Source organism: Pezoporus wallicus, unplaced genomic scaffold (assembly GCF_028554395.1).
Source record: "Pezoporus wallicus isolate ANWC-B61680 ecotype Strahan unplaced genomic scaffold, APGP_CSIRO_Pwel_v1 contig_8488, whole genome shotgun sequence".
Taxonomy (NCBI): Eukaryota; Metazoa; Chordata; class Aves; order Psittaciformes; family Psittacidae; genus Pezoporus; species Pezoporus wallicus.
The window spans coordinates 112,159-124,562 of NW_026641095.1; the positions used below are offsets into that span (position 1 = coordinate 112,159).

Here is a 12,404-nt window from a genome sequence, read left to right on the forward strand (position 1 = left end):
TAAGCTTTAAACAAGGTTTGGTGGGCCTGGCCTAGATGCCAGCGTGGATACACACCAGCTTCTGGCCTTCCAGACAATAGAAGAATCGTGGTTTTTATGAGCTTTAAAACCTTTGGCTGTTGAAGAGGCTGGGGAATGTAAAGGCATGACTAACACAAAGGGCAGGAAAGGCAGCAAAGAATTTCACGCATCACGTCTCTGAATAACACGCTTCCTCCTGGGATTAAGATGAGTGGCAAAGAAATTTCACTTTGCTAGACAACACGTGAGTGTCTGAAACCCACAACATGGGAAAGGTAAGATGAGTTTGGACAGAATCTGAATCAAATGTCTCCTCTCATAACTATTACAATACTTAGAAATGCAATTTTACTACTAATCCCAGCAGTAAGTTTGCGGACATTGTAAACTGGGACTAAAGTTACTAAAGTCTCTTTTCCAACAGCACAAGAACTCCTTTATGTCCAGCCAGCAGGAATCACGTGCTCAGCTACCAGCTTCGCACTGGGAGAAAGCTGAGCTCGTGCCACGTTTAAGACCTCACATACAGAAATTCATCCTATGCTGACATCCCAAAACACCATGTAACATTTAGTTGGAATTTCCTATTCAGGAGCTCTAACATCTGTTTATCAGCAGTCGTCCACACACGTGTGGGTCTGGGGGATGCTGAAGTTACCAAATACCCACCCTGCTCACTTCCACCTACCTAGTTCAGTATAATTTGTGTGGCACAGCACTCGACCGGCCTTTAATATTCCTTTGGACAACAGGCATCAAAATGCACCCAGTTATTCCTCCAGAGCTCCAAACAGACCCAGAACAGTGCAGATACCACCAGAGTCCTGGTGATATTGCCAGACGTGACTGGAAAGCTGTCCCTGTTCCAAACAGGACCCCTGTGACCACTGCAGGCAGCTTTTTGTCAACCATAGCTAGACTTCACAGACTGAGGTTTAAATTCAATAGGTCCATCAGGGTGGAAGAGCTCATCTACTGATGCAAGCAAGATTTGACACAGACTACACACAGAATATGGCCTTTTAAGAGATTTGTGCAAAACACTGTCATGTACACCCCTAGGGAAAATACCCTGGTTTGGAAGAACAGTTTCCCTTCCTCCTTGACCTGTCTCAAGACCTTTTGCCTTGACAAGGATCTTCCTCCTCCACACACAAACTAATACCTAATACTTATGCAAACAGCATCTAGTTAATGACATAATTATGAGGCTGTTGTCATCGTTTAATGCAACTCAAGACAAGAAGAAAATCCCCAACAATAATTCCCCACATTCAAGAAGAGAACACACTTCACACTTCCACTGGCGCTTGGACCAAAGCCTTTCACGCACTTCATTTAACAACAAAATGTAGTTCCCCAGTCATGGCTATAGGTCAGCTACAAGGATTCAGCCTGGCCTTACTTTAGGTAACAGGTTTACAACAAAGATCCTCACTGTAAAAAGGCAAACATTTCATTTCAGGTCCAACACACCACTGAGAGAACCTTCTGCAGTACTTTCACTTGGTTTCTGCAGCACGCTTGTGCCACTCCACAGCCAGGATTTCCAGGACTTGCTGCTCCACAAGAACACCAATACCTATGCATGAAGAATTCCATCTTCAGCGTTGCACATGCTGACCCAACCAGGAAGGGTGCTGCAAATCACACCACTCTAGTTTTAACCATCACTTCTTTGAGCTAAGCCCATCAAAACAGAAGCATTCCTATAAACCCCAGGTCTTCCATGTGCCATCTTTCACCTCGCTCTCCCCCCACCAGCGGTAAGCAAGGCACGACTGCTACTTACAGTGGTACGTGGGGTTGTTCGGGGTCTGCTTTGGTCAGTTCCTCTTCCTCAACGTCAGACTCTCCTCCCGAGCTGCTCTCAGTGACATCCGAGTCAAACGCTTGCTCACTGGATCTCAAGTTGGCCATCCCACTGGCCGTGAATCGCTCCAGTTCTTCCGATATCGAATCGCTCTTCAAGAAGCTGCTGAGGCCTTCAGAAGTAACTGTCTCGCTCGCAGCCTTCCTCAAGGCTGCCTCTGCTTTCCTGGTCAACATCAGCTGGCTCCGATGCCTCAGGGGGTCCAAAGCGGGGAGCTTGCTCAGAGTTTTCTCCAAGAAGCCACCCAACTGCTGCTGGATGTGCCTCTCGACCTGCTTCGCCTGCACGACCTGCAAGCGCTTCTGCAGCCTGCGGGCACGGCTCTCGATGTCTGCCTGCCGCCGCAGCAGTGCCCTCGTCCTCATCTCCGAGTCGAGAGCACTGTGGTGACCGGCCAACAGAGACGGCTTCTGCTCCTCCAACTTAATGCTCCCAAAGTCCGAGTGACCAGCAAGGCCAGGCAACCTCGTCTCTCCACTGCCACCCTCGAGCACCCACTGATGCTCCGTGGAATTGAGGGAAGATTTGTTTGCAGTGCTATTATTGCTAAACGGAGTCGTGTGCTCTGCATCAAGGCTTCTATGTGGAAGAGTGCAATTGGTCAACCCGGCCTTCAAGTCCCCCAATTCAGAACCTCCTGTGTTATAGTCAACACCCTGGAGGGCAGCAGGAGGAGCACACTTCCCACCGTTCAAAGAACTAGAGTTTTCATGGTCTGAATTGGTACTTTTGGCCAATTTCTTGGCCAAGCCATTGACAGGCGCTTGCGGGAGAGGTGGCTGGCTATTAGTACTCATTGTTTTTAGATTCTCCAAAGTGAATTCCAACACTGGTTGCCTCCCCAACAGATCACTTGTTTTTAAGAAGGACTGAGATAAGAGAGAGTGAGATTTAAGGACTGTCTGCTTGTTGAAGACTCCTTGCAGCTTCAGAGGCTCTTTTGAAGGAACAGATGTTACATCCGAGCAGAGATAAGAGGCCACCAGCGGCTGCAGCTTGCCCAGCTCTTCCTTGGTAGGGTTGTTTCGGAAATCTAGACTGGGATCCTCCGGAGCAATGGCTTTCCTTTTGGTGCCGTTGGCAGCCAGGAGGATGTTGTTGGCGTTGCCGTTGCTCTCTACACTGCCAGGCGACAAGGTGGAGGACGGGGGAGCCAGCTTGAATCGGATGTGGTGAGCTTCAGCTGCTGCGTCAGTGAGAGCGGGCGCCATCGCAGCCATTCAGCACAGAGAGACGGGAAGTCCAGCCTCTCCCGGTGCCGAGGCCAGCTCCACTGCCTCCCACTGCCTCTCCCGAGGGCAGCCTGCACAGGGGAAGGGAAAAGAGAACCTTGGTTAGGCACTGCACTTATAGAAAACAAACCAAACAAGACCGACAACCGCAACGAGACGGATCGACAACATGCTCTCGGTAAAGCCATGCAAGCTCCATGTGCAGCACAGCATCCTCCCTCTGTGACCACCCTGTGCTCAGCAGAACCACCCGGGCACCAGGCAGCTGAAAACAGGAGCAACACATGAGCTGGTCCTCGGGATGTCCCAGAGCTGGTGCCTGCCTCTGGCTATTGCCCTCATCCAGTCCACCCACCGAGCACAGCAGCAGCCTCCCAGGCCTTCGCAAAAGGTCTGGCCCTGGTTTACATCTGCTCCTCAATGCCAGCAGCTCAGTAACTTCATCTCTAAGATCCTTGAGCTACGGCTATAAAGCAGTTTTCACTGCTTCTACTGCCAGCTCAGGTGTGTTAAAAATGAGAAATTAGAACTAGATCATGCAACAGAGACAGGGCTTGAGAGGAACAAATCTCCATATGCTTAAACTCCCAGTGGCTAAAAAACCCCACTGCTTCCCCGGAAACCTTGAACTTGAAGAGAGCAGTTACTCCTGGTGTATGTGAAACCTGCTTTCCCAGAAGTACATTTCGGAATAAGCCAGGTGATTTCCAACGTTAGCAATTCCCACTTCTCTTTCAAGAGCATGGATAAAGATTAACCCCCACACACACCGTGACAGAGCAGTTCTACGCTCTGACTGTACTGGCAAAGCCATGGCTTAACTCAACTCCATCAAACAAGGGAAGCAACCAATGACCTTTCATTCATCTACACTGCATCCACTTCCCACCCACCTTTGTCTGGTCATTTAGTGGTAAAGAAAGTAGGTAAAAGACATGAAAAGACAGAGGCACTTTTTGTTTAAGCGCGTTCACACAGCCCACAGCACAGGCTGTGCTACCACCGCAACAGTCACTTTCTGCCTTTTGCTGCTGAAGTTACCCAGCATCTTCGTAAGCTATTCCAATGGCAATCTAATAATAAAAAGTTACCCTGATCTCTCGCCTGATACGCCAATCTTCTCGTTTCACACACCTTTGCAGAAGCTGCTTGTAGCTGTCAACACACCCCAATGACCACATTAATACACCACTTTACAGCAAAAACAAGGGCAAGCTAAGGTTTGAATACACTCAAAATGAGCAACATTTCACAGCCAGTTTTCTTTCCAGCATCATTCAGGGTCAGACCAAGGGGCTTCCCCACACCAGAGACCAGAGACAGACATCAGGGCCCCCCCTCAAACAGAAGGCCAAAGGAGAAGCTCAAGGTTAGGTGCTCTCTTTGCTTCCCAAAGAGCATGCACATTGGTCTACAACCGGTCTTGCCAACCAGCTCTCTTGCCAAACTCAGTTACATGACACAGAGGAGGAAGACAGTGAAGAAAGGATACACTCCCAGAGGAACTGAATCCAAACTATCAGTTGGAGCTATTGTACCAGAAGAGGTATAACAGAGGTGGGTCCAGACCCCAGAAGCCCCCTCTTCACAGAACTTGAGTGTATTTTGTAACCAGCTGTACCTTGTCCCCCCCTCGAACAAAGGATGCTGCATGCCTAGAAATTGACTGTCACTGACTGAAAATGGCTTCGAGTCACCATTTGGGTCCACAAAACAAAAACCAAACATGACTGTTCAGGGAGGAGGGAAAAAAAGAAGAACTTGCAGGGAACTTTCCACTTGTGGCTATGACACCCTTGGGAGAGGAGGGAGGAAGACTCAGCATAAAGGACTTCCCCCACGCCAGCCTGCTACCAAGCCCTTCACTAGGGACACGTGTGCTTGAATGACTGCTCCTAACGGGCACTCTCAGTTCTGCAGACACAGGCTGCTGTGTCTCCCAGAGAGGACTCAGGAGGCTCTTCAGCACCAGTGCCACCGCACAGTAAGCACAGCAGCTTAGGGAATGCCATACAGCAAAAAACCCACACTGGGCACTGAATGCAGGGATTCCGCATGCACCTATCTGCACTGCGCTGCACCACGTAGGAGCTTACCTAGGCTGGGGAGTATCTGAGAGTTAGTTTGTATGTCATCAGCATTAACAGAAGCAGAAAACAGAAGCAGAACTTCCACACACTGCCTTTTGCTCCGGGTTAGCAAACGCACTTGAAACAGAACATCCACCTCCTAAGCTACTGCAACGCTCCCTGGCTTCCCTTTTAGCTGGGTGGACAGCGTCTAAAATACTCTGGAAGCCTGGAAAGCCTCCCTTGAGAGCAAGGCTTTGTTCGAGTACCTTAAGGATGACCTCCAAAAGTTCTTGGGTGTATTTTAGGGTTTTTAAGTCCTTAGAAACTGTCTGTTGCTACTCAGCACTGAATTCTCGGGTTAGAGAATTGGATCTCTACTCTTCAAAGAACTCCTGGAAGAAGCACTAAGGGACATTTGTAAGCATGTTCCCTCCCTCTGTTTGGAAGTTTGGATTGTTACTAAAGCCAGCCTACACTTACCAGTCATTTCTTCCTAAGAGGGGATTCAAAGGGAGAAGGTGATTAAGGCATTTCTGAGGTGACCAGAGAAAGGAGGAATAATGAAAAGGCAAGGCCACGGAAAAGAATGGGAAGGTCATTCCAGCGACACGGCCCAGGGCCTTCTGAAAATTGAGGGGAATTCCAAGAATTGGGCTGAATATTTTGAGACTCAAACCATCCTGGCAAGCTCTACCCAAACTGGTATCACCCAGGAGAACTATCCGACTGACATCGGGTTCCTTTTTGCAGTGCTTCTCCACCAAGGAACTACAACTCCCAGCACTTAAACTACCATGTACATGACCAAGCAGCTTCTCCTGCTGGTAGCCAAGAGTCAAAATACCTGGATTACTACTGCAGCTCCTCCACCACCACTTGTCTGCTACTCCAGCAGCCACAGCACACCTTGTACTGGACTTCACTTGGGAAGACCCAAAAGGAGCTGCTTCTGGAAGGCTAACATGGCCTTTACAACATGTTTCAAGATAATACTCAAAATCCACAAGGACCTCCTTCATTTTCACTTTAAAACTAGAGCACTGCCAGAGCAGTTAGCATTAATTAACAGAGGAGAGATGAAAGGCTCTAGTGAGCAGGTAAAAACAGGGTAACCGTAACTCGCCCATCTTCCCAAGGAGTGCATGTGAGGCCACTCAAGGGAGGGAAGCCACCAGCCTACTCAGTGGCTTCACCCACAGCTCCACGTCAACTACACCAACATCCAGCCTCCCACTGCTTTTTAAACACAGAGCAGAGGGAAGAGTGGGAACAAGGTCGAGGCAATGATGGGATGTGAGCAGAGGCAGGAGGAAGGCGCCCAGTCACACTATACCCCGGAGCAGCTATCGGGTCACAACACCCCTGAAAACAATCCTTCAGTGTGCTGACTTATTCAAGACGGTCTGTTCTTCAAACCCAATTTTGCAACAAGCCACTGAAAGCAGAACCGGGTTTCCAAGCATGTGAGTTTGTGCAACACCTCACAAAATGAGCCCAAAATGAACACAGGAAGGTTTTGCTCTCTGCAATCTGTTGATAAAGAGTTTCTTGGGGAGAAGCTGGGTATCTGCGCGTCCAGTGAGGTTCATGAGAAGATCAGGGGTGTTCTGGATCCTGCACACAGAAGATCAACAGAGGAGACCCTCTTCTCTGCCCACCCATCTAAATACTCACTTGTTTCTCTCCTGAATGCTTCTCCATACCTGTAGATACGAGTCCTCCATGGCCACCCTTCTCAGGCCACTGAGCCCTGCACCCAACAGCTACATTACCTCTGCCTTCCATCCCTCCCCACACCACCTGGCGACACATCTACCTACCTGGCACCTTTATATTCCCTGAATTACAGCTTAAACCCCTTACACTACACCCAAACTCCTGCACCTACTGCCTGGTTTCATCACGTGCCAAACCACACTGGGACTGCTCTTTACAGCTGCTGTGAGGCCTCCTTCCTTCCCCAGCTCTCTTCCCACGAGGCACTCGCCTAAACCCACCTGAGCACATTCCCCTTTTCCTACATCTTGCACAAGGAATGAAGACCCAAGAGGCTACGGGTGATCACGAGGACTTCAACACACACGGAAAGGACAAATGTCCTCTGTGTTAGAGGCGAGGACTACAGGACCACCTACAAACTCCTTTACCTCCTGCCCCACCAACACACAGGTTTTGGGGAGGACGTCTACACAAAGGTGCTGTTGCAGCAGAAGCAAAGGCAAAGCCACCCTGAAGGAACTGAACACTACCAATTCCCACTTCCCCTCTCCTTCCCCACCACGAACAGAGTGCAGCCAGCTCTCGAGTTTGTGTGGTTACAAATAGCTTTCAGATGAAAAATTAACCCCAAAACATACAAGAAAAAAACCCAAACTTGCTAGAATAGAATCCCTACACACCTCATTTTGCAACTGAAATCTCTGCTTCTAATCTCAGCAGCCAGCACCACTCAAAACGCAGGTACTCCACACATGAGCTAACACCCTGAGCCCTCAAAATGTTTTCCAAATCAAAAATGTGTATTTTTAATATTAATGAAAAAAGGTTAAGAACATACCTAAGAACCACAAGTTTTCACGACAGATGCACAGGTACCTTCTACATGTATTAATCCTGCAGACTCAAACCTCATCTCTCTGAGAAAAGTAAGGATTTTACTATTAAACACTTCCCAGGGAATGGTACTTATGCACTGGAACAAATCAGAGCTCTGCTTTTACAACCTCTGTTGCCAACCAGAAGCCCTCAAGATTCAACTAAAAGCTGCTGTTTCCACTCGCTGGGTGACATGGTCAATTCCAAGAAGCATCATGAGGCCTCCTTCTTCAAGAAGAGATTTCTCTTCTGCCTCTGAATTCTCACTGGCTATAAATGAACCAAATCAAGTGCATGATCTGAGACAGAGAAGGTTTTATCAGTATCATGTCAGAAAGGAAAACAAAAGCCACAAAGCAAGATGAACCATCATCTCCCTCATCAAAAGTCTGGAGAGTTGAATAATTAGAAGCAAGAATGCCTTCACCTGGGCAATGAGATAAAAACACCCATTGCTGTGCAGTTACTCTGCAGAACAACATTTCTGTTTACAGACACAAACAGAAACGTGGTTAAAAAAAAAACAATAATGGGACATTTGCAGAGAGCAGCAGCATGTCAGAGACAGGGGAATGAAAAAAAAAGAGCTTTATTGTGCAATCTGGGTCTCCCCTGTCCAGTATCAGAGAGATTTTGTTTTTCTTTTGCATGATCTGGGCAAGGTGCCCAGGAAATATGAAAACCTGAACTGGGGACTCAGGGAGCAAACACCAGAATTGCCTTTCCATTTTACAGACACGTTTTCCTTCACTCCGTGAGGTCACAGCAACCTTTGCTTACCAGCAAGGATTGGTACCAAAGCTTTTCACCCAGCCCCAATAAATGGCACCACCTCAATACCGTCTAGCTTAAACCAAGGCATTGACTGTCCTTGTGCTCACCAGCCACATCCGCAAGAGGAAGTAAGAGAGGAGCAGAATAAAGTGTCTCCAGCCACCGCCCAACCTGGTGGGGTTGTCTCCAGCTGAGTTTAAATACCTTGTTTTGAATGGAGTTCACAGCACAGTCCTCAGCACACAGGGGCTCAACTAAGCACAGATCTCAGCTTTCACTGCTCCTTGGGTCCCAGAGGAGGGAGAACCCACAAAGGCTGTTGTGGCAGCAACTAAAACCAAGACAATGCAAACTCCAGAACAGGGATGCTCATTTAGTAGAAGGTGATGTTCAATCACACATCACAGGACCCTTTTACAGGCTGTAATTAACAGCCTGGACTGGGTTTGGTGCTCCCCACTTGGTGGCAAGGCAACTTCACAGTAACCCTTCCCTTCACATCCTGCTGCTGCAGCCCTCAACAGGAAGTTATAAAGACTGACGTTTGGTGGAGCCAAACTGAGAAATCCTTAAGGTCCATCTTCTGTTCCTGTCACTGAGGCCCAGAGCAGCTCCTGATACAAAAGGGTTTATTTCAATCATGCTTTTGGTCCTTTCAACAAATCTGCAAGAGTAAGTTTGCAGCAAGAGATGAACTAAGGAACGGATGAAGCTGTGGCCTGTCCAGGCTGACAGCTACCCCCAGTTCCTCTCTTCAGATGAGATTTTGTCATCCCTTCTCCTTGTTCTATGAGCTCAACAGCACAGTTCCATCACAACACTCAGATACCGAGCTGTCAAAGCTCCGTCCTAAGGAATTAAGGCTTCCCAGCTCCAAGCATACCTCATCTGCTGTTTGTCTCACGCTCTAAACCCAGCAACACTTTGGCCGGGGGAAATAGGTCCTTATTCTGTACCTTGCTTTGAAACTCCAACAGGACCTTCTCCAAACTCTCCTCTTCCAGAAACTGGGCTCTGAGCTCAGGACACGCGCAGGGCTTAATGGAATTATGTTTATTCAAGTTCTGCATCACCGGGACTCTTGTTGATCCCAGTGTGACAACTCCTTGCCCAGCTGAGACAGAACAGAAAGCCTTTATTTCAGTTTAAACGCTAAACCTGCATCCTTGAGGACGCAGCTCAACTCCGGCGCACACGGGTTCTCAAGGCGAGCGGCACGCTGCAGCCTTTGCTGTGCTTCAGGCCGGGCAGACGTTGTATTCCTGGAAGTCAGGAGCAGGGACACGGTATTTATAAAACGCAGGAACGGAAACGGTGCTTCTCGGATCACCTCATCCTGAGTGCTGAAACACTGCATAACAGACTGAGGGACGCTCTGGAGGGAGGCACGAGGGCAGAACTCACTTGGGCTGATCAGTGTGTGATGCACCCAGGACACTTCTTTCTGCTCAATTAAATCCCCATGCAGGCAGAAGCGGTCCACCCATTCCCCACACAGGCCAGGAAAAAGCCCAGACTAAATAAGCAAAATGGGGTGTTTGTTGTGCACTGGGAATGGGCAGAGGCACCACGGACCTGCTCTCAAAGAACAGCTCCAGGAAAGGAAAAGCATATGGAGAGGGGGCCTGGGGAAGGCTCACAAATCAGAATAGGTGCTGCTTCCCCTTCTCCTCCCTCCCCTCCCAAGCTTTAACCTTTCCCTGCCTTGGTAGGGCCTACAAAGTCCTCAGGCCTTATCTTGACTCCACTATACATGAAGTCTTATCATCCCTGGAAAAGTGTTTGGAGGTTCCTAAGGACACGCACCACTCGCTGCCTGAGCACAGAAAGGGTGGAGTGCTGAAACTCCCGAGACAGGCTTTGTTCCGAGGGCTCATTAGATAATGGCAGTTGCGTTCACAAAAACACAGTTATAAACAGGGCAAAAGGAAGTGACTTTGGTCAAAGAACTGCTCAGTTTTCACCCCTCACTCACGTGATGTCAGAATGTCACCAGTTCTCTGCTTACCGGATGATCTCAGAGAGCAAATGAGCTTCAAATGCAGCATTAACAAACTAATAATAAAAGGAAAAGGAGGCGGGAGGGGAGGAGGGATAAGAGAAACACAGCCACATCTGCCTGGTCATCTGCTGCTTTATCACCTCCGAGGGGGGAACACAAGTCATCCTCATTGCTAAATCATTACCCATCAGCTAGAACAGTATCACAACCAAGTTTCACAATTAAGAGCTCCTGCAGCGTATCAATCCATTAAGCCCTACACAGCTGTGCTACCTTGGCAGTGCAGCTACAAATAGATCCAACCCTACCAGACCCATCCCTCCCGCGCCAAAAACCATGCCGCCCATAGCTCGGCTCCGATGGTGGCCGAGAGCGGACACCTCGGGAAGGAAAAGCCAACTCCCTGTCCCATCCCAGGGCTGTGGGATTCCCCAGCTTTGCCTTTACAGCCCTTGAGGTGACTGCTTCATTCCCCCCTTCCCTGATCTCAAAGGCTGCCGATTTCTCAATTAAAGGAGTAATATCAGATTGAGCGGCGTCACTACCCGCACTGCTCCAGTGCCAGCAGGAGAATCCAAGACGACTACGCTAAAGCAGGGGGAAGAGCAGCAGAGGTTCCTCCATGAAAACAAAGGCTATAAAAAGGACAAATACGGGTTTGAAGAGGAAAAAGAAGGGTTTAAAGGGAAAAAGCTCATATCCAAACAGCTCCCTGCATCCATAACTGCGGCAGAGGTTTAGTCACACGCAGAGACACCTTATAGCTGCCCCCCACCCGAAGTGTTTTCTACCCCGTTGGCAGCGGGACCTTGCCACAGCTCAAGTACCCTGCTCCCACCTCCCAGAAACGGGCTCTCACCTCACCTTATTTTTAGAGGCACAAAGTACCCTGTACACAACCCCTGCCATGATGTAACCGGGACGGTGGGCATGGCCCAAACCAGCTCAAAACACCACGGTCAGTCAAAACAAATAAAGAAAGGACAAAAAAACCCCAACCAAGCCACCCCTGCAGTTCCTCCCATATCCTGACCGGCTCCATGGAAAACTACAGTTTGTCATTCAAGTGCATTTTACATAACAGGCGAGATCATCTGTATCGTGCCTGCGTTCTGATCCACCTGGACACGGGTTCGATCAGCGGAGAGATCACACCGAGGGGCTGCTTTTTCCCTAGGAAATAAAGCTGCTTCCCAAGGAATCTCACCGCTGTATTTCCCCCTTGATGTGACCCCCCTCCCCCCGTGTTTCTACCCAAATTTCTCTGGCATCGAGCACTGGAAGACGCTAATCCCATGATGGAAGTAAACACACGTATGGATCACGGGAAGCATTTCAGGATAACCGAGCTCGCCCGGCGTGTTTAGAGGAGAATAATTTGGGATCGATGGGGCGGAAAAACCATAAATAACCCCCCAAAAATACGCAGCCGGGACGTAAATACAGGGAAATGGCTCAGCGACGAGAACCCCCCCCCCCCGAAAAACACGCTATTGTATGCGCCGAGCGCTCCGTGACACAGCCGCGGCCCGCAGCCACCGCTGACAGCGCCGGGAGCCCACCGGGATTACCGGGACCGCTACCGGACGGCCCGGGGCCCGCCAGGGCTGCTCCCCCCGCCCCCCCGCCGGCGGCGCGTTTTGCAATGGGGAGGTGTTATGCAATTTACATGGATTTCTGGGGTTTTTCTGTTTACTTTGAAAACTTCGCCCGTGCCCCCCCCCCCCCATCCCCCATTGCAGGTTACGGCACGGGGGAGCCCTTCGCCCCTTCCCCCCCGTTTTCCCCTTCCCGGAGCGGGGGGGGGGGGGCGGGGCCGGGCCGTTCACCCCGAA

The 12,404-nt window shown here is 49.6% G+C and overlaps 1 protein-coding gene across 2 annotated transcripts in view; it reads right to left on the reverse strand.

The window, feature by feature from the left end:
* The window catches only part of KANSL1 (KAT8 regulatory NSL complex subunit 1), an 83,611-nt gene that overhangs the window by 64,539 nt on the left and 6,668 nt on the right, over positions 1-12,404 (reverse strand). For both annotated transcript variants that reach the window (XM_057421979.1, XM_057421978.1), the window contains exon 2: positions 1,814-3,197. In XM_057421979.1, the coding sequence (XP_057277962.1) occupies positions 1,814-3,114 (1,301 nt within the window). In that variant the 5' untranslated portion in view covers positions 3,115-3,197. The remainder of the gene's footprint in view (positions 1-1,813; positions 3,198-12,404) is intronic.